Source organism: Oryctolagus cuniculus, chromosome 11 (assembly GCF_964237555.1).
Source record: "Oryctolagus cuniculus chromosome 11, mOryCun1.1, whole genome shotgun sequence".
NCBI classification, from domain to species: Eukaryota; Metazoa; Chordata; class Mammalia; order Lagomorpha; family Leporidae; genus Oryctolagus; species Oryctolagus cuniculus.
This window is the reverse complement of record NC_091442.1, coordinates 27,173,734-27,196,831: the sequence shown is the minus strand read 5'-3', so window position 1 is coordinate 27,196,831 and position 23,098 is coordinate 27,173,734. Positions and strand designations below refer to the sequence as shown.

General features: G+C 36.9%; 1 protein-coding gene and 1 pseudogene across 1 annotated transcript in view; both read right to left on the bottom strand.

The window, feature by feature from the left end:
• Positions 1 to 179: 179 nt before the first annotated feature.
• The window catches only part of RAD21L1 (RAD21 cohesin complex component like 1), a 35,454-nt gene continuing 12,535 nt past the window's right edge, over positions 180 to 23,098 (bottom strand). Inside the window, exons 6-14 of the mRNA XM_051845161.2 lie at positions 18,264 to 18,434; positions 17,436 to 17,531; positions 16,448 to 16,552; positions 14,541 to 14,767; positions 14,190 to 14,289; positions 11,569 to 11,693; positions 9,123 to 9,215; positions 6,072 to 6,149; positions 180 to 1,264 (exon numbers count right to left, since the gene is read on the bottom strand). Of these exons, the coding sequence (XP_051701121.1) occupies positions 1,076 to 1,264; positions 6,072 to 6,149; positions 9,123 to 9,215; positions 11,569 to 11,693; positions 14,190 to 14,289; positions 14,541 to 14,767; positions 16,448 to 16,552; positions 17,436 to 17,531; positions 18,264 to 18,434 (1,184 nt within the window). The 3' untranslated portion in view covers positions 180 to 1,075. The remainder of the gene's footprint in view (positions 1,265 to 6,071; positions 6,150 to 9,122; positions 9,216 to 11,568; positions 11,694 to 14,189; positions 14,290 to 14,540; positions 14,768 to 16,447; positions 16,553 to 17,435; positions 17,532 to 18,263; positions 18,435 to 23,098) is intronic.
• Positions 12,162 to 13,650, bottom strand: LOC100339717 (ubiquitin-conjugating enzyme E2 D3 pseudogene; annotated as a pseudogene).

Sequence of the window (23,098 nt, the reverse complement as noted above, 5' to 3'; positions counted from 1 at the left end):
TATGTTAAAATTTATAGAACTATGCATCAAAACTTAGAAGTCAATTTTTCTGCATGTGATTTTAAAAAATAAAGGAAAAAATTTAGAGCTATTTTAAAATTAATTATAAAATTATATATTATATATAATATATATTATATATTATAAAATTAATACCCTCAAAGAGGTTATTTAGAACTTGTTGTTTGTCATGTAATTCCATAAAGAATACCACAGGCTTCAGTTTACAGTGTACTGTGGAATTCACAGAGAATAATATGAACATTTCCTAACTAAAATTTCAACTAAGAAATTGTTCTAAGGGAAAACAATGATCTTAGTGTCAAAAATACTCAGTAAACACCAATAACTTTTTTTTGTTTTAGTGATATTTCTCAAATTATAACTGCAGATAACATGCTGAACAAGGGTCTGCTAATTTTTTTAAGATAAGAAGCAGATTAGTTTTGCTAACACATTAATTTTGGGTTATAATAATTGTGAACTAGTAAGCAAAAAAGTTAAATGACCTGTAAATAGATCAAAAGTCACTCAGGTAATTTAAAACAAAGATAAATATTATATTTTAAAATATTTTTAATGAAGATATCAGACTACAAACCATGGCATTAGCTTACATCACAGTGATAATGCATTAGAATCAGATAAATGTATTCCTTCTGTAGCAATAAGAAAGTATTCATTATTAACTTATTCTACAACATTTAAGTAAATAATCCAATATAAAAATAGCCTTTTGAAAAAACATCCTTGAATGTTTCTTAAAGAGATAGAGTTTTTAAAATATGTGTCCTAAATGTACCCTAAATGCAACATTCAAGCTAGGGAAATGATGAATGCTATACATTCAACATAAACAGGCCAAGTTTAAGAATTACTTAGCTGTAGTTATTTCTTTAAACATACAGATTTTCAGTCTGGCTATGATAATCCTGACCTTACAGGGAGGATACAGGAGGTCAGCCAGTCTCTGAGGGGGATCAGACCTTTAGTGGCTTCCAGATGGCTTCTGCATTAAATCCAGTCAACACCGAAATTCCAGTGGTGACACAAGTCTGCATGTTCTGGATTTCCTTCATATTTTATGGAACATTGGTCCCACAGTAGCTATAATATCTGCATAGGGAGCACTCTGGCTCAGTTCAATAGCCCGCTGTTTTTTTAGGACAAGAAAGCCATAAAATTTGGCAGCTGCTTGTTTTCGGTTACTATTTCTGCAGAACTTCATCAGACTAAAGGACTGCATTCCCATCTTATTGTATTCCTGGGAAAATAATTTTAAAAAAAGGAAAAAAGAACAAGACCATCAGAAATAAAGCAGACAGTAGATGTATGATGAACAACAAAATATTGACACTTTTAATAAATGATTATGAAATCTTTAGATGGAGAAATGCAAATGATTCTTTAGAAATTTTACAGAAACAATATAGGTCATTGAACACAAGCTTGGTTCATTGAGAAAATGCATGCAAAGACCTCTAAAGTTTTATACAAATATATAATGTGTTTTACAAATGTTACATCCTTTCAAAGTCAGTGTTAACATACATTTCTTTGGTGGGAAGTGCGAATAGTTTAGATTTGCAGGGAGGAAAAAAAATGCACAGGACTTTGGGAAGCTTCAAAAGCAATAAAAATGACCAACCTATCAGGGGTTTGGGCGTGACTATAAACAATTCCAGTGGTAAATGTTGAAGCACATTTACATGTTTCAGTAGCAGGAGATTATAGTATATAAACTCCTCCCAGTTTCTTTGTACAGATTAAAAAGACATTGGATTCACCATATGTCACCTGCATACCCTCTAGAAATGACTGAGGTATGCTAGAGTACTTAGCACTGGATGAGGTTAACTCCTTTCATAAATAGGATTTGAAATCGAATTCTTACAGAAGCAGAGTGCTTTAGTTAGAAACAGTGTAGTGATTACTGGGCAGTATCTCCTTGGAGAGTCATGAGACATTTCTGGAAATACTGTATAGAAGTTTTTGTCAATCCATAACATTGCACAAATTAATGTTAAATACTTTATTGTACATATCTCAACCAAAGGTTGAATGCTTTTATGTATTTATTTCTGGGGTCAGCAATCTTTCCTAGATGCTATAGCCACACCTCCATTTAGTCCCTTCCTTGAGACAAGACACAGATTTGCCTGAGGGACAGCAGAGAGAGCTTTTTCATGAATTCTCTTGAAGAATGATAAGGGGACAAGAATGTAACATTCAACCTAAGTTCTTATTTTTGTTCCCTTAAGAAACCCCTCTGAAATGAAGTTATAGAAATAAAAAGTAACACAGGAAGGAGATAAAGAAACTGGAAGATGTAATGGACATAGCTGAGTTGAGAAAGCTGAAACCTAAGATCCAGCAGAAAGGAAAGCCAACAGAAAGCCCATGATTTTGAGATACAGAACTCTGGAAAGTTCAGGATTGGAGGTATCACTCTGTCTGCATGAGAGCAGTCAGATCCTCTGTCTACTCCATCACCTCAGAGAGCCAGAGACAACTATTCACAGCAGGAGGCAAGAAGGAGATTCCACCCAGTGAGGCTCTGGACTTGGGACATGGGCACTGTGGATGGTGAGAAGTGTCCTACCACAAACGGCTGTTAGTGAAATTCCACACTGTCAACAATGAGACAAGCAGCCTCTTCCCTGCCTCCTTTTGGCTCCTGAACCACTGGTATCATGTTCAAATTGCCCAGGAATCCCTCGGATTCCTCTGAGAAAATTGACCATTCTAAGGATAAAAACTTTTTGGTAACACATCTGGAAATAGGTGGGGGGGTGGGGAGGAACACCACCCAATGACCAGAAGTCTATCAGCCCCAATCATGCATATATAATCCTTTATTTTTGGCATCCCACTCTTAAGTAAAAATACTATAACCAAGGGTCCACTAGACATTTGAGTAAAATGTCTAACATTGTACAGCAAACAAAAAAAAAATCAAGGAAAGAAGGAAGGGAACAGAAGAAAATGATAACCTCCTAACAATGATAAGATTGCTGGTGCAGGAAGGCAGAGAGTGATCCCCTGGGGTTGGTGGAAGTAGTGGAAGGAACATGTCAAAGGCTTGTCAAATGGCACAGGGAACCTTCTGGGTTTTAGATTTGTTCACCATGTTGAATGTGATAGTTCCACCGGGTATGCATTTGTCAAAACTTAACCTAATTGTTAAGTTTATATACTTTATATAGCATTTATTGTATATTAATCATACCTCAATAAAGCTGCTTTTTAAAAACCTAACAAAATAAATAATTATATATAAGTATTAAAATAGGGGCCAGCGCTGTGGCATAGTGGGTAAAGCCACCACCTACAGTGCCAACATCCCATGTGGGAACTGGTTTGTGTCCCAGCTGCTCCACTTCTGATCCAGCTACCTGCTCAGCTGCCCGGGAAAGCAGCAGAGGATGGCCCAAGTGCTTGGTCCCCTACACCCACGTGGGAGATCTGGAAGAAGCTCCCAGCTCCTGGCATTGGATTTTCCCAGTTCCAACTGTTGCAGCCATTTGAGGAGTAAAGCAGGGGATGGAAGATCTCATTCTCTGTCTGTCTCTCTCTCTCTCTGTAACTCTACCTTTCAAATAAATAAGTGAATAAATCTTTTAAAAAAATTAAAGAAGCAATTCAGGACACTCAATATCTGACCTACAGGCCCTCTCCAAAGAGAGAACAGGTAAGCAGGGAGGAAGTCCAAAAATTTCCCAGAACTTAATAAAATGACATTTCTGAATTAAAAAAACCACTACACATTCAGCTCAGTAAGTGAAGGGAATAAAAAAATCCAAAGTACACCATCACAGAATTTCAGAGCATGAAGGATAAAGAGACGATCTAAAGCTTACAGGGAGAATAAAGGTCACCTACAAAGGATCGTGAACCAAGGCAGCATCCGAGCTTTCAATAACACAAGAGTCCTAGAAATGTTATGAAGCCTTCAACAGCCAAGAGAAACCATTTTCAACCTATGTCGAGAGACAGCTTATCAAATCAAGGGTAAAATAAAGACGTTCCTTGGCTTATTTGCTAATCTTTATCCCCTATGCACTCCATTTCAGGAAATCTGGAGAAGCCATTAACCACCAAAAAAAAAAAAAAAAAAAAAAAAAGAAAAGATGAAGGAAGACCAAAGCATCAACAAACAGAGGAACCAATACAAGAAAGACAGAGATTCTCATGTTTACAACAAAGGCAGGTCCCAGCACAAAAACTGTGGTTTAGCCCCCCAGAACAATTTGAATTGGAACAAGAGGGTGATGTTCTCCAGGAGGGGTTCATCAAGAGAAAAATGGAACTGATGGATCAGTGGACATATTTACCACACCAAAGGGGTTTTATTATATTGTCAGAGTTCGGAAAACTAACTAAGGGTAGGTGTGTGTGTGTGTATATATATATATATATATATATATATATATATATATACATACACTAACATTAAGCAAATGAAAAAAAAATGAGGTAATGACTTAAGCTGCAATAATAAAGTTGACAAGCAAGGTAACCATGAAGCACTATGAAGCTTCAACATGAACTAATTTTTTGATAGTCTGTAGTGACAGCCAGTGTCCTTTAACATCTACTCTCCCCTTCTTGCATGGTAGTGGAATTTTTAGTGGGACCTACGGCCATCATATAAGGACTTTCCCAACTAGATTTGTCATTGTGACTAAGTAAATGCTGGTCAATGAAATGTGAAAAGTTGTAGAGTCAAAATCAAAATGGAGTGAGTGTGGCTAAAAGCTAATTGCAGATTTCTTGCTTCTGTATTAGCTTTGCTTGCTAACAGCTAAGGGTATATCTTGTGAAACTATGTGGGCTCAAATTCCAAGGAAATGAGAAAAGACCAACCCAAGTGTTCTGCCTAAGTTGACAGAATTGGGCCCTGTACCTGTTTTCTTACAACCATATCTTGGGTTTGTTATTGTTCCTGGGTTTGGTATTGTTAGCTGTTATCTTACAACCATATTCTGAGCTTTTTATTGTTCACTGCATACCAGAGGTTTGAAATTGTGACCCCTAGTGGACAGAATACTATAAAAAGCTGTGTATCTTGCTGTTGGACACACTCTGGTAAGGAGTGTTGGTCCCAACCGGTTGCCTTGCTTCTCTTCTCAATAAAATTCATGTGTGACTGTTACTGGTTTTTGTAATATTCTATTTTAGCTGATGAGTAGATGCAACAAAGTGACACAATTTCTGGGTTGGATCCTTAATGGAAACTTTGTTGTTGATTCAAATACACATATGGTAGGGAGTCTGCCATTCCTGATCTTGAAAATGAGGGGAAAAAAGACAAAAGGCACCTGAGTCCCTGACAACTCCGTAACCATAGCTGCCATTCTGGATTGGATTTATCCCTGAGAGAGAAATAAACTCCTGTGTCTTTGAGCCGCTGATATTTTGACTTCCCGTTACCCTCAATCTTCATCTTAAATGTCACAATTATAACATTGTAAACACTGAATACTAAGCTGAAAGTATACTGGAGTGGGGAATATAAATTTTCATTCTCTGTCAAAAGAAGTCACTAGATAAAAAGCTGACATATCAAGAATGAGTAGTAAATACATGCCAATTAGAAGAATGACTAAAAGAAGAGTTTAATTCAGTTGCTTCTGAGAGCAAGATTTATGGATAAGAAAAGGTAAGACTAAGTTTTATAGCACAGTATTATCTAAATTTTTAAAATTATAAACATGCATTATTTTGATAAAACATAAAATTTAAAACTACCCAAGTCACCACTCAAACTGTTAAAAGCTTAATTCAATAATTAGAATTAGTTGATAGCTTCCTAAAAAAATTAAGAATAGGCCTGAGAATAGATGTCTAGGCATATAAGCATTGGTTAAAAGTTGATTTGAATATACACACAACAAAACTAAACTCCTATATTTAGTCCTGGGTATATAATTCAAAATCATCTCAGTCTAGAGAAATTTGGCTCACAAAACATAAGACAAATAGTTTTGTTTTCATAAATATTTAGATGATTGAACTCAACATTTTATTTATTTGTAATAAAAATATGGTTAACAAACCCTCTGCCTTACCCGTAAACTATTTAACATCTGAAGCATTCTTCGATTCCATCTCTCTGTATCAACACTTTGTTCATTCCCTGAAGAGTCCTGTTTGAATGGTTGACAAAATATTTAAGTAAAATTTACTGAATGCTTACTATTTGCCAAGCATAGTGTTAAATGTTATAAGAAAATTGACTATAATGCTGGGTCCTGTAAAATAAAGTGCTCATAGCCTGATAAATGAAAAAATAAGACTAACATAGATTAACTTTTGCAGGATTATACCTATACTCCCAGGTGGTCTTCTAAGAAAGGACTCCAAAGTAGAAGATTCTGCAGTCTCTATTGGTAATGCGTCCCAGGGCATTGTGCCCTTAGTACTATGGAAAGTAAAGTTGGCAAAGACAGCCTCTTGCAGCTAGGACTATCCTACTTCTGGTGAGTCTAAACTCAGCTGACAGGAGCAAGTATAAAGCTATAGAAAAATTGCTTCATCAACCCCTGTATCTGAACTTTCCTGGTGATATAGAAGCTCTAAAAATAACTGGTGTTTAGAGAATTGTGTTAGAAACCTTTCAGAAAAAGAGCCTGTCATGTTATCTCAAAAGATTCATTCTCTTGTCTTTAAAGTTTTACTTTTCAGAAATACCTCAATATTTTGAAAGTGTAAAGCTGAAACCCCTTTGCAAGAACTCTAGTTCCTTACCACCTAATACCTTATTAGCTGAGAACAGAAACTGGACATAGGAAAGGTGTTGATGAATCTGATAAAAGAGCAGGCCTACAAAGGGTTGGGGAAAGGAGAGTGACGCAAGTCTGACCTACTTTATCATTTTTTCTAGGCTAGCTCTGCCATGCAGCCTAACAGCATATCTGCCACCCTTATCACATGCCCACTGTTTTTCTGGCCCACACGGATAGTTCTGGAGCCCACACACTTCCTACAAGTGCTTTCAATTTCATGGAAACCAAGATGAGTTCAGAAAGCTCCAGAAGATTCTCAATGGCATTTAAAATCATTTGAGGCTAAGGGATTCTGATCTGTCCAGGAACTGCTGGATTCCCATTCCCACCAGCTATACCTGCTTCCTGATCTTGCATATGTTGTATCTTATGTCCAAAAGCAGCTGATTTGAAAACATATTCAGTTATTGAGAAGAGTTCTTCAAATCCCTCCAGCTACAGTATGTTTATCCATTTCTGGTCTGAACTTGGATAAATGGGTTTACCCACTTACAAAAATGTTTATTTTATTATTAAATACACAAATGATATTTTTGAAATGTAAAAACCTCTTTGTTAAAGGTCCATGAGATGAGGCAAGTGCTGTGGCATAGAGGGTTAAGCCTTCACCTGCAGTGTTGGCATTCCATATGGGCACTGCTTCCAGTCCCCACTGCTCCGTTTCCAATCCTGCTCCCTGCTAACGTGCCTGGGAAGGCAGCAGAAGATGACCCAAGCACTGGGGCCCCTGCATCCATGTGGGAGACACAGGGTGGAAGGTGTGTGGGGGTGGGCTTCTGATTCCTTGCTTTGGCCTGGCCCAGCCCCAGCCTTAGTGACCATTTGAAGAGTGAACCAGCAGATGGAAGATTCTCTTTCTCTGTCTCTGTCTCTCTCTCTCTCTCTCTCTCTCTTTCTGCTTCTGGTTCTCCTTCTCTGTAACTCTGGTTTTCAAATAAATGAATAAATATTAAAAAAACAATCCATGAGACTTCAGCAATACCATACAACTAAACCAGAACAAAGCTCAGAAGAAATAGTCTCTGCCTATTGCTAAAGCCTGTTCACTTGATCTATCTGGAAACTGTACAAGTGAATCTATTGTGTGGAAAGCCCAGTGGATTACTAAAACAGCTGAACTTGTACTGTGTTGTTTGCTTGACCATGTATGAAAACAATCTGTATCTACGGAAGCAAAGAGAATGGTGAAAATGAATCAATCTGCCTCTGGCTCAGTGGCTTGGATGTTTCAAGTAGAAAGTTCAAATTCTTTATTCTGTCCTAGATTATCCAGAAAATTTGGCATGTTTTCTATGTCTGAAAAAATAATTGAATAGTCTTGGAACTCATTATAAAAATAATTTATTTAAAATCAAATTGACACCAGGCATTAAGAGATGTTTTGATATTAGTTACTGAAAAAGTTATACTAAAATTCCTTACAATCCAAAAAATGCCTTCTGTACTCTGGGCCAAGGACCAGAGAAATAAGGTAGTAACACAGAGGTAGTCAGGTGATCCAGATTTTACTTCTGATTTTTACTATCCATTTTTTGGCCTGCTGAGTAGACCGTTTTCTTTTTCTGGTTTCCAGATGTCTTATACATATATAGGCTTTGAGAAAAATGTCATAAAAAGTGCCCATACTTTTTTTTTTGTAAATGAAATAAAATAGAATTTCAAATACCCTAAACCTATGTTTCTCTAGAGATTTTTTATTTTTATTTTTATTTTTATTTTTTGACAGGCAGAGTGGACAGTGAGAGAGAGAGACAGACAGAGAGAAAGGTCTTCCTTTACTGTTGGTTCACCCTCCAATGGCTGCTGCAGCCGGCGCACCACGCTGATCCGAAGGCAGGAGCCAGGTGCTCCTCCTGGTCTCCCATGTGGGTGCAGGGCCCAAGGACTTGGGCCATCCTCCACTGCCCTCCCGGGCCACAGCAGAGAGCTGGACTGGAAGAGGAGTAACTGGGACAGAATCTGGCACCCCAACCAGGACTAGAACCCGGGGTGCCGTCGCCGCAGCGGAGGATTAGCCTATTGAGCCGCGGCGTTGGCCCTCTAGAGATGTTTTAAGAGTAAATTAAAACAGTGATTCACAACATTTTAAAACCTTTCATTACCTTTGATGAACATAAAATTCAACATTGTCTTTTAAAATTGTTTCCAAAGAAAGAAGGAAAGAAAAAGTGGCAATTCTGTATGCTTTGTTAAACATCTTTACTGTGATCACAATTTAAATGATAAATTTAAAATGTCACACAACAACTCTAAAAACCACTTTGTAGGTCTATAAGACCTTATTTAGGAACAAAGTTTTTTTAAGAACATTCCCAAGACTACACATATATTTACCAATTCAACCGGACAATTTTCAATTTCCTGTGCCGTGAAAGCATTCATCAAAGATGATTCTTCAGCAGTTGACGAAACCATTTCAACAATATCCTGTTAAAGCAAATTAGAAGGAAGATAAGTAATTTTGCTAGTGGTTATCAGAGGTAATCCAATTTTGCTAATTGAATTCTCAAGCTACTTAAAATTATTAAAATTATACCACATGTTCTAAGATTATTTTGGAAATATCCCAATAGGCAGTCCCTGACTTAAATTTTCCTGTTTTACATATGCTCCCACAAATGAGGAACTTGCAAGCCTGTCCCTCCTTGCTTCCCACTGTTTTCCTTCCTGCTCTCTCCACAGCAGGCCTTGTAGCAAGTCTCCAACACTGTGCTGCTGAGACTGCTTTCCTTTGAAGCATTTTATCTAGCCCCAGCTCCCTGCCTCTAGTCTCATGCCAGCAGCAGGTGGCAGAGGGAAAAGCTCTGCAATGGGTAAGCAGAGGGAGTGAGAATGAGGGAAGGGATATTAATATCTGTACACAGGACCATGACAGCATTCTTGCTACCACTGCCGGAGCTGTCACCAGCAAAAGGGAAGAAAAAACTAGGCTCTATAGATGGGAAGACATAAAAGAAAATGGAAAAAGAGAAAGCCAGAAATACTCCATTCCCCATAATTTCTGCCCCTTTACGTTGCTGTAAAAGCCATCATCCCTTTTCTTCTTCAATCTTTCTCTAAGCTTCATTCCCCAGCTGTTATCCCTGATCTTTTTTCTATAGAGCATCTTTTGAAAATTTATTTATTTATTTGAAACACATATTTACAGAAAGAGAGAGAGAGAGAATCTTCCATCTGCTGATTCACCCCCAAAATGGCCACAGCAGCCAAGGCTGGGACAAGCTGAAGCCAGGAGCTAGAGCTTCCTCTGAGTCTCCCACGTGGTGCAGGGGCCCAAGAACTTGGGACTTGGGCCATCTTCCACTGCTTTTCCAGGCCATTAGAAAGGAGCTGGATCAGAAATGGAGCAGCCAGGTCTCAAACTGCTGCCCATTTGGGATGCCAGTGTCCTAGGCTCTGGCTTTACCTACTAGGCCACAGCACCAGCCCTTATTCTTGATCTTAAGAGCTTCTTCTAAAATAGTTTGATTTTTCACTTCAGCTTTTAAAAAGTGTGGTAATATGATAAGTGATATCTTATTCTTTAATAAACATTAATTATAGAACCTTATGATTTTTCTCTTTTAGTTTCTATGAATAGTGTATATTTTACTTTCAATTTTGCAGTTACTGTATATAGAATTATTTCATGAAGATTATAAAATGATTATTCAGAATCAATATTTTCTGTCTCTTCAAACTTATGGGTACCCCCAAATTTGACAATATTTCACATTTGTTCACCACGTTTGAAAGCAAAATATGAATGCATTTGAAGGTTAAAGTACACCATAGGGTACAGGAGTAAAGATTCAAGAGAACAGGTATATCCATCTCTTGCTACTTAAGCACATGGGAAAAATATATTTTGTTAATGAATCTACAATAATTGCAGTAATAGTTCTCTTCCAATGAACCAGAAGCTAGATAAGTTTGTATAGTTATAATTTTCAGTAGGTATACTCTAAGAAATGTTCAAACCCAAGTAAGGAAGAGAATAGTACATGCATCCAAATAGTTCAATACCTAGCATATTATCAAATATTTAATAAAACACATTCTGTGAAATTGTCTTTTTTTCCAAGGGCATTCAGTTTCAGTGTGCGTTAGCTTTGAATTCCCAGAGTGATTACCCAAATACAATAATGATGTAATAGACCAGAAAAGCAGTGGTTCATTTTTATGGTACAGCTATAATATTTACACTTGAATGTAATAATGTGACAACTGAAAAAAATATTTTGAAGCAGATTGTTTCCAACTCTGTTTTCAAATAGTTATATTTTTTAAGTAAAAATTATGCCTTCAAATAAAATTTTTTAAAAAATTTTGTTTTGGTCACTGGTCCTTGGATAGTCTTTCAGATTCAAGGCCGAAGTAATTGGTGGGTCTAAACCATATTATTCTTAGAGTTAAGGAGGATAAATTTATGAGAAACAAAACAGAGGTTTATTGGTTAAAGCCCTGAAAGATTCCATGTCATATTGAATAAGGGGCCTAGTAGGTTTCTCAGTATATAACTGGACTCAGGTATGGATAATTGTTCATTTAATGCATGATGTGAAATACTGTTTTAGTATGATCCCACCTTATGTCATGATTTACTATCACCAAATTCTAGAGAATATTGTTATATAGAATAATATCATGCTTTATCCCATTGTGCTCTGCTTACTAAAGAAATTATAGAACAGAAGATGAAATATGAATTATAAATACAAAATATATACTGGAGTCCCAATATTCACAATACTAAATGTGTCAGAAAAAATAATTTTATGATTTTCTCCTGTTAACTCACCTCAGAGTTCATATTTTTACTGATATCCTCATGAAAGCTACACTTAGATCCATTAATCACATCCTTCCAAGTTCGGGATTGACGTAACTCTGGCTGGGAATCTGGGTCTTCCATCATGGAGGTCTCTGAATTATCAAAGAAGCAAAGAAGATTTCACCAAAATATCTTTCAAACTTGAACTGGGATATGGTTATTAGAAAAACAGGGTGTTTGACAGACAAGTTGGAATCCAAGAATTTAAGCAAAGGGTGCACAAACTTTCTTAAAGCTCCCCAAGTCTCACATATTCATCTTCACTTTTGGTCTTCTGTCTCTTTTTCACCTCCACTTCCCATCCTCTGCCAACTGTCTTCTCCTCCACACCCACTCTCACACATTTCACTATCAAGACAAAATGCTTAGTTCCAGCCCATCTTGGTATTATTGTTCAGTTGATTTTAATGTCTTCAGGAAGCTGATCAAGAAGCGAAAGCCCACTAACTACATGTCAGTTTTATTATTACTTTATGATTGTCACAGTAATGATCAATGATTATTAATACTCCATGTGTCCTCTGGGTAGATGGAGATACCTCTGTCTCAGGTTAACTGTATTTTTTTTCATTGGTTTATGCAACTTTATTGAAGAAAAATAAATCAATTACTAACAGAGCTATTAGTTGATCACTCATCCATTGACAACTTGCATCATTTATTCAGTGCTATATTAAACAGTATATTGAAAGATAGATTAACTAATAGCTCCAAGCCTCCTAACAATTTAAATGAAAATTACAAAATGATTGAGACCCTATTTTGGAATACAAAGGGTGTTTGACTTTCAATTTCCATTCTCTGTAGAACAAGAACAGGTCATTCCTTTACTGACATGCATAAAATACATCACATTTTCTGTTCTGCTGATGCTATAAATTCAATACCAATTCTCCAGCCACCTCAGTTATGAGCATAAAGTATATCATGTAACCTCAAATCTCTAACAGTGGAAGGTTTAAACAAGAATGGATGCTGCTAGAATAATGCTGCTTCCTTTGATGTGACAACTGAGCATCCATCTCCCTCCCTCTCAGATGATTTCTTCAGTATGTTAGAGCAGTGAGGAATGGTTTTAGTCTCATAACCAAGTTAGAGTGAAGACATTGGCCACATAATACACATGCTCCATTTTTAAAAAAAAATTCTGAACCTTGGGCAACTGTTTTCTTGTAACTACTTTACAGTTTCTAAAAGCAGTTATTGTCCAAAGCTGGAAGAACTTAAGTCTTCTCAGATGAGCATGTGAATGAATGGAGGGAGGTAAACAAAAAATAAAATTAAAAAAGATGAGGTCTGATAGGGGAGCAGCTGGATAAGAAAATCAAAAAAGGAACAGTAATTTAAAGTTTATTCCAGCTATAATGCAGGTTATTCTGACTTTAAGGTAGCATCACATGGCATACTTCTAAGTGTATTCCTAAGATATTCTGTTGTACTTATCTCTGTCTGTTTTATAGATCCGTGCAATCTCTGGCACTAGCGGGTCATCTGGGTTTGGATCACATAGCAGTGAACAAATGGATAAAAGAACTTTAGAAATACTTAAAGCAAGAGACCACTGTGATCTCAGAATATCGAGACAAATGCTGCCATTACTGTTAATATTTGGATGATAAACTCTTGTTGTAAATGCAGCCTTAGGTGGTTTGAAGGGATAGTCTGTAGGAAAATGAACTGTCAAAAAGAATACACCGCCTTGATATGGGCTGTCATTAGGTCCCATAATTGCGGCTTGCCAGTGAAACATATCATCCCCAACTGGACCTGCAGAACATTGTGCTGGAGGGTCACGGGCCAAATCACTAAGTTCCTTATTAATCCGTTTCAGCGCCATAGTCTGTGCTTTTAGTCTGGCTCCGCTCTCCCTCTCTCGGTGTATGCTCAGAGGTCCGGCCAAAACTCTTGATTATCCGGGCGGCAGGGAATGTTGTCTCTTGGTCTCACGCCGGCTCTGCCAGACACAGGCGCTTGGTATGGAGGTGGCAGGTCTCATGAGAATGACGTGGATGGCTGGGGTTAACTGTATTGTATAAGTGATGTTCTTATTCCTCTGGTATTTTTCATGCTAGGTGTTTTAAAATGAGACATTAGCTTGCTTGATACAAAAATTTCCTTTTTTTGAGAATTTATGAGTGCTGCCTTTGGAGAAAGAGTAGGTGGGAAAGAGAACAAGAATGATTCATGTATATAAAATTTTTAAAATGAAATCTCTAGGACAAAAACTAATCTGAAAAGTAGAAACATGTAATACTGAAGTAATAATTTCTTTTCAGTTCAAATATCTTTCTAGAGATAGCATTATACTCGAATAGGGGTGAGGAAACTTCTGCCAAGATTCAACTGGATATTGATAACATCATTCGTGGGCCATACAAAATTGTCAACTTAAAAATTATCCTGCTATGAATTTATTGAATTTTGAGTCATGCCTTTAGTTGCCTTGATAGGGCCAGACCAAATGATTCTATGGGCTGGATGTTCCCCAACCCTGGAAAGAATGAACTCCCATCTTCATTTTGAAATGTAAAATAAAATTTTTGTTTCCACAACCTTCCCCTCAATATCAAGAGATTAGGAAGTCTTACCTACTATCTTTTGGCTTCCTACTTCTTTCCTTACTGACTCTTTCTGCATCAATTTTCTCCCAAGTTTCAAATCAGAAGACAAAAAGCACCTTGTGAACAACTGGAAAAATATATACATTTTGTTTCTTGGTTTCTAATAAAAGAATTCAAGTAATTGAATAAAATAAGGCAAGCACAAATGCTGAAAAGTAAAAACTATAATCCAATATGCATATCCAGGAATTTAATTAAAAATGAGAAACTATTTTTCCCAAGTTTAAATATATGTAAATATATGTGTATATATGTAAATATGTATTTATTTATTTATAACCAAACACCACACTCATGCAGAAGGATGGAAACTGTTACCATTTTCAGTTCAGTATGAATCAAATCCTGGGCAGCAGTTGACAGAAGTGTGTCCACTCCTCCCCTCTTCTTCCACATCATTAATCTTTGGGTAGGAGGTGCAAGTTCCAAAACCATGAGCGTATCCACAAAGGAAGTAAGCTGTTTATGCATACTTTTGCTGCTGATCTCCTTGACAGGATCTATCAGCAATCTCCTCTTTTTGCCTTTCCTTTTCTCAGCAATATCTAAATGTGAGAAATAGACATAAATGTGATTGGTTCTACAACTCCTCAAAATATTCTAGGCACTGCATGCACATCCAAGAAATGTCTACCACAATACAAACTACAGAGTTGCATTGGGAAGAAAATCCTTTTTCTTTTTGTTTTATGAATTTTGTTTATACCTAGAATACTTGAGCAGTCAATAACTAATCTATTTTATGAGTGTTACTCAAAAGTGCTTAGGAGGGGCCGGCGCCGTAGCTCACTAGGCTAATCCTCTGCCCGTGGCGCCGGCACACCGGGTTCTAGTCCCGGTCAGGGCACTGGATTCTGTCCTGGTTGCTCCCCTTCCAGTCCAACTCTCTTGAGCCCTGCACCCGCATGGGAGACCAGGAGAAGCACCTGGCTCCTGCCTTCGGATCAGTGCGGTGCGCCGGCTGTGGCGGCTATTGGAGGGTGAACCAACGGCAAAGGAAGACCTTTCTCTCTGTCTCTCTCTCTCTCACTGTCCACTCAGCCTGTCAAAAAAAAAAAAAAAAAAAAAAAAAAGTGCTTAGGAGGAACTCTATTGACCTGCTAAGTTGGCAAATGAGAAAATGTGGAGCAGAGTCTCTCTTGAGAAAAAAGTTACCCAATCAGGAGATTTCTTAAAATGCCTAGGATAACTTTCTTTGTATTTCTTATGTTTCTTGAGGATAACTTTCTAATATAGTAAGTTTTATTTATCAAGTGTATTTTCCCCACCCAGCAGCTAAGTCCATGGGATTTCGTTCCTTTAAAGAATTTTAGCAGGCAGAAAGTAGAAGCCTTTCTTTAGTAAAGCTGCAAAGGGGGACAGAGGTCAGGTTTTTTGGAATTTGTGAAGATTTGAGATCAGATGGAACCAGAAGGAACAGGGACCTGTTTGCTGATCTGCATCAGTAAAATCCTAGGAATGTGACAAGATTCCAGAAGGGCTGGCTATGTGATGATCACAGAGGCTCTGCAGCCTGGGACAGCGGGCACCACAAACTGCTGTGTTCCTTTCCACTTCCCTCACCCTTCCTGTGAACTTTGGTGCCACACAGCTCAGGGTGAATGAGGGAATTATGCAGACTGAATTCCCTGTCAACCCAGTGAGATAGAGGCTCGGAGTTAATTCCATAAAGAAAAAAATTCAAAATATTTCATTCCCTGCATGCTTGAGTCTGTAAACTGAAACTCATATAAATTATACTACTTAAAACTAGGACGTTCCTAAAGGACCTAGTTAATTTTAAAATCCATTCTTATTGTTTATTCCTAAAAACATGCTTGAGGTACAATGTCAGAGGGCATAATGTCTCTTCTGATCCTTTTTATTTTGCCTTCTATTATTTTCACTTGAATGTTTACCTTCTTGATTAGACTGTAAATTTCCTGAAAGCAAGAACTGTTCTTTCACATTCCTGCACCTAACATCAACTAATGGCTCAATAACTTCTTAAAGTGAAAACAGTTTTATTTTTTTTCTAGTTTCTAAAACTAGATACATGGTTTGAACAGGACTGAATATAATGAAAGAATCATCTCAAATTTTATTCACACTATTATCCTATCATAATATAAATTCTATTACCAGATTGACTGCCTCTTATAGTATTTCATAAATTATTCAAATATCTCCAAATAAATTAGTAGTGTATCAAAAATAAAATAAAAACATTCATGAATGCCTCTGACCTGAAACATTGATTGGATCAAGGGTAAATCTTTCCTCTTCATTTGATAACCATATTGATTCATTCACTTTTTCATTTTCAGGTAGACATACTTGCTCTGTATCATCTGGTTTTATTAAGCAACATCACCAACAAAGTAATTATTAAAAAAAAAAACATGGTTACGTTACAAGCTAGAGGACTATATGGAAAAGTAAAAGATGAACTAACTGAAGATTCATATTGCATCTGTTTCTTTGACTCATATATTCAACAGAGATAAAAAGATTTAAGGTCTGGGACTCACAATATTCAGGTGCGTCAGTATTGTCATCCCCCTTTGCATATGCAACATCTAAGACTGGGCTATATAGTCACAGTGGAATTAAAACCAGTGGTAACAACTGCAATAAATACTGACATAAAAATTTTGTATTCTGTTAAATCACTCATCAGATGAATCATACAAATCATATCTAATGTTTTTATTGCCTAATTCTCATATTTTTAATTTATACTATTGAGTAATAAACCAAATATAACAATAAAAGTTATAAAGAAACAAAATGGGGCAATTATACTTTTAAGAAAAATCAGGCCAAAAGACTTCAAATCATCTGAGGTAGTCTCATTATCAATTTTAAGTAGGGAAAATATAACCCCACATTTGTACTGTCTCACATTGTATGAAGATTGTGAAAGCATACTAATTAATATTTTTTCTTACCATGTAGCATATATTTTAATGATTCAAAAGCAGTGTTTTGGCTGAGTACTTAAATGTGCTCTCATACTGAACCCACTCCTGCTTAAATGTCCTTCATTATACCTCTCAGAACCCAATTTCCTATTATGTATTGCAGAGAGTCAGACTAAAAACATTTCAGGGACAATGTTCCTTATTATCTTTCACTATATTATACTGCTATTTGAACTCAGAAGTTCTGGTACTACTTAATTTGAACATCAGTATCTGTTCCCTTTGTGCACAAAGAAAAATTTCAACATACCCATTACAGTATTGGGAGGTTCAGGAGGCAGGGTAATTTCTCTGCTCAAGTGCGTGTCTTCTAACAGGATATTCTCATCATCTTGCAACAGATTATCTTGAAAAACGTAATAAATCTTTTTGTCACACAGATTTCATTCTATCATTTGTTCACTAACCATTTATTAACATTACGCAACATTGTGAAAGGATTACAGACTTTTAATGTGAGTCAGATAATTTTTTAAAGACCAATATGAATAGTCAATAAACAGTCTTTAAAATACATGAATTTGGATTTCCCAGTTTTTGTCTACCTTATTTTTAGAATTGTTTTAGAATAATATCATAATATAAATATAAAACAACAATATAAAATGCTGGAAAATTGTGGAATCACCGTCCCATATTTTTTTTTAATATTCATTAATTTATTTGAAAGGAAGAGCTATATGGGATGCTGGTGCCACAGACACTTACTTGCTGTGCCACAATGCTGGCTATCCTTGTCCCACAATTATGTTAAAGAAAACAATGTTTTCCCCCAGTATTATCCAGTATATTTTATGAGAAATATATTAATTTCACTATTTCTCCTCCACGAATTAGGGACTTATAAAAATAGAAACAGGCAGTATTTCCCAATCTCTAGGGAAAATGTGTTTAAACAGCTGGCTGTGTACTTAGGCCTAATCAAATATACCATACACTTTGAAAGCTTATGTTAAAAAATGTGTTGACCTACATGACACAGAACATATCTGAAAGTTTAGTACACTGTTAGAAAGTTACTAATACACAGTAGTAATGATTGTCATAAATATTTATTTCTGTATGACAGACAGCATACCAATCATTTCTCCCGCAGCTCCTTCATCTCCGAATGCATCTCCACTGTCATAGAACAGAGATTTTTCTCCAGTGGGGCTTCCAGAACTATGCTCAGCTACAGGGCCGCTGCAATTCAGTAATATGTTGTCATCAAAGAAACTATGTCTTCTGAGAATTTCAGGTTCATCACCTAAGTAAATGCACATCATTAACACTGTTAGTCATAGGAACACAGAATATTTTAAAGGAAATTCACATATTATCTGGTGCAACATTCCCTCATTTTATGGATAAGGAAAGGAAAAGCTGAAAACGTATGTGAATTATTTAACTAAAGTCACTCAGTTAATTATTAGACTAAGATTTCTAGTCTAATACTCTTCCCAATACAACAGAAAAAAATTATAAAACATTAGCTAGTTTATAGTTGTGATATGGTTTAATGATTTCCTAGAAGATAGAATTGCTATGGCAGTGGGATGATTTCTTACTTTAGGTAGATCAAGTTCTGCTTGACTATTAATTCAAGGACAATTACTTGTACTATTTTTTTATCCATAATGGAAAGTTGGAATATAAGGAGCCTATCTGCATTCTTAGGAAATGAAAAGTTAGGAAAAATATTAAAGAATGGGCTTACAGCATTCATTCACAAATCCAGTCAGCTAACATTAGCTGAGTACTTATTATGTATATTTTATTACATAATAGAAGATGTTATTGTAGCCCTCATTTCCAGATGAGGAAATACATCCACAATGAAGTTTTGTAACTTCAACACTGTCACAGCCTTATAAATGACAACTCTCTCTGACTCTAAAGCCTGAATTCTAATAGTTACCACCACTACTGAAAGTTCCATGGGACCACAAGTCAGGTCCTGCATATTGTTTCCCTCGTGTGAATTTGACTCTCTAGGTCTGAAGTCTGAAACCCCCAAGGTCAGAGGCTGTTCTTCTTTGACCTCCCTCTAATAACTCATCTCAGCATTAGATAGTAAGAAAATCATGAGGTGTAACTCATACTGAAAATTCTTCTATAGACCCACATCTTCTAGAAGAGTTGGAAAAAGCAAACTTTATCATCCTTGATAGAAAAGATTTAGCCACTTTTCCAAAAGGAGCTAAGAACATGCTTCCATCATTCACATATGACTTGATAGCTCTCAAAGGAAAAATAAGCTTCACCAATCAGAGAATAACATTTGGCATAGGCAAAGACTTCTTAGAAAAGACCCCAGAAGCACAGGCAATAAAACATTTACAGACAATGTATTCTGAGCATTGAGCATCACAAAACAAGTAATTATTGTCTTTAATCTTCTAATATAGTCCAGAATAGGGTGGGTTAATATTAAACATTTCCTAAAGGACATTAGGTTTGAGGTAATATTTGAAAGAGAGAAAAACCATGTTGGTGGACAGAATTTTAGTGGGAATAAGGGAAAAAAACCCTAAGATGTTGCTAGTAGTATTCCAGCTTTACAGATAGAACAGTAAGACTCAGAGGTCATGCAATCTGCCCAATGACCTACAGCAAGTCAACAGATAAGGTTCTGGTTCAAACCTAGGTCTATTGGTCTACTAAGAATATTTCTTCCCAGTATTTTGAATTTTTATAGGAGACACAAAACTAAATTGTATCAGTTGGATAGTAAGACATTTGATTAGCCTAAGTTGTCTGTATTAAGGTAAAATAAAGTTAATAAAATAAAGAAGGTGATAAGTTGGTAGAGGACCTAAAGGACAGGCAAGGCATTTGGTAAATACACCACAGTGATCCAAAGAAACTAAGCAGAGGAATGAAATATGAGAAAAAAGAATTTAAAGACCATTCATTCTCAGAGATGTCTAAAATGTGCAAAGAGACTGGGAGAATGATTTATAGGAGGGCATTGCAGTACTCCAGGCCTTTGGTATTAGTGATCTATACTGGAGGCTGAAGAAATAGAGAAATATATAAGAGACATTTCAGAAAAAAATATTTTAATATAAGCACTAGTATGACTAGTAAGAAGCTAATAGAAAGTGTAGTTGAAAGTGACCAAAAGAAAAAAGGCAAACAGGGACCAGCATTGTGGCAAAGCAGGTAAAGCCACCACCTACAACACTGGCATCTGATGTGGGTGCCAGTCGAGTCCCAGCTGTTTTACTTCCAATCCAGCTCCCTGCTAATGATCCTGGGAAAGAAGCAGAGTGCTTGGGCCACTGCACCCATGTGGAAGACATAGATGAAGCTCCTGACTCCTGACCTCTGGCCCAGGACTGTTTGTTGCAGCCATTTGGGGAGTGAACCAGCAGATGGAAGACCCCTCTCTGTCTCTCTGTATCTGTCTCTCTCTCTCTAACTCTACCTTTCAAATAAATCCTTAAAAAGAAAGGAAGGAAGGAAGGAAGGAAGGAAGGAAGGAAGGAAGGAAAGAAGGGAGAAAAGAAAAGAAAAGAAAAAGGGGTGGTGCTGTGGCACAGATTAAGCCTCTGCCTGCAGCACCAGCATTCCATATGTGTGCCGATTCAAGTCGTGGCTACTCCATTTCTGATCCAGCTCCCTGCTGATGGCCTGGGAAAGCAGTGGAAGATGGCCCAAGTACTTGGGCCCCTGCACCTGTGTGGAAGACCTGGAAGCAGTCTTCTACTGCTTTCCTAGGCCATAGCTGAGAGCTGGATCAGAAGTGGAGTACTGGGACTTGAACCAGCACCCATATGAGATGCCAGCACTGCAGGCGGCGGCTTTACCTGCTATGCCACTGTGCCGACCCCCAAAAAATTTTTAACCCCCCCAAAAGGAAAGGGGATATGGAGCATTTTTTTCCCATGTTAATATTAAGGCATCAGATTCTTGGTAAATCACTATAATGAAGCAGCTATAATTAGATAACTACTCTTCATATTTTGAACCTAAGTACACTTCTTTAAGATTTATAATTATAATTAGAAAGCTTGTTATGATTTATATGCTAAAGAAAAAGCTGTCCAAGACTGGAATTCAGAATATCACATTAATATTTATATAGTTTTGATAACTCTATCAAAAGAGGATAATAGCTGTTAAAACTTTAGTGTAAGGTCACTTTAAAATTATATGAAACTAGGGGCTGGCACTGTGGTGTAGTAGGCTAAGCCTCCACCTGTGGCAGTGGCATCCCAAATGAGTGACGGTTAGTGTCTCAGCTGCTCCTCTTCCAATCCAGCTCTCTGCTATATCCTGGGAAAGCAGTAGAAGATAGACCAAGTGCTTGGATCCCTATACCCATGTGAGAGACCCAGAAGAAGCTCCTGGCTTCTGGCTTTGGATTGGCCCAGCTCTGGGCTCTTGCAGCCATTTGGGGAGTGAACCAGTAGATGGAAGACCTTTCTCTCTGTCTCTCCCTCTCTCCGTCTGTATCTCTACCTCTCAGATAAACAAATAAAATCTTTTTAAAAAATTGTATGAAACTCAAAGCCCATTAGTAAAATTATTAATAAAATCTCAAAGTAAATTGAGAATTTTAATGCTTATTTTTAAATCTTATCACATGCTCTGATGTATGTACATGTTTCTATGGCTTAAATAATTAATGTTATTACTTGATACATTTCTGTAGTGAATAATTAATGTTACTATTTCATTGTTATACCATATGTGCCCACTGAAATTTTTTTTAATTGCAAAATATTTCAGATATACAGAAAAAATAATATAAATGCCCTTATAACTCTTCACATACTATTTTGTTATATTTGCTTCTGATTTTAAAGAAATAAAATGTTACACTTTTGTACTAAAAGAGAAGGAAAGAAAGAAAGAAAAGAAAAGAGATCCTGAAGTTTTTGGCCTAAAAAAGAATACAGGGAACAGGGTAATTTGCAAAGCATGTTTTGGGTAGTAGGGAATAGGATGATCTGTTAGTGTGTTACATTTCTAGGTCTGGGTTTCAGCCAGGAAGAGAGCTGTGCTACTCACAGTAAGGTCTATGGGCTGGCTTAGTTCACAAGAAGGTAAATATGAAAATTAGAAGTGAATACTTAGAAAGTTTTATAGCAGGGGCTGGCTCTGTGGCATAGTGGGCTAAGCTTCTGCCTGTGGTGCCGGCATTCCATATGGGCTGGCTCATGTCCCGGCTGCTCCTCTTCCTATCAAGCTCTCTGCTGTAGTCTGGGAAAAGCAGTAAAAGATGGCCCAAGTGCTTGGGTTCCTACACCAGCGTGGGGAACCTGGAAGAGACTCCTGGCTTGGGATCAGCCTAGCTCTGGCGGTTGCTGCCATTTGGAGAGTGAACCAGCAGATGGGAGATCTTTCTCTCTGTCTCTCCCTCTCTCTGTCTATAACTCTACCTCTCAAATAAATAGATAAAAGCTTAGAAAAAAAGAACGTTTTATAGCAATTTGATATAGTACTTTTATATACATTGGCTCTAATAACAACAATTTGAGGCATGTACTTTTATTTTCAAATTTTAAAATTTACTTTTATTGTATTTTATAAAAATTGACAGAAATTATAAAACCAGTCCTTCACCACAGGTTGTCTGAGAAACATAACTGCAGATTTTAAGAGTTATGGAAGTAGAGTGAGAATGAGAAATTGAGGTTAAAGAAGTAGTTCAAGTGTTAATTCCTTTACCCCCCTTCCTAACCCAAAACAGATTTAGGGCATACTTCTCCTTCCATAGCCTTGGAAACTCATAACTGGTGCATAGGGAGATTACTGATGCCATAAACAGGAGTGTCAATTGGTAAAGTCAACAACAGGAGTCACTGTGCACTTACTCCTCATGTAGGATCTCTGTCCTTAACGTGCTGTACACTGAGGCTTAATGCTATAACGAGTACTCAAACAGTATATTTCACTTTGTGTTTCTATGGGGGTGCAAAT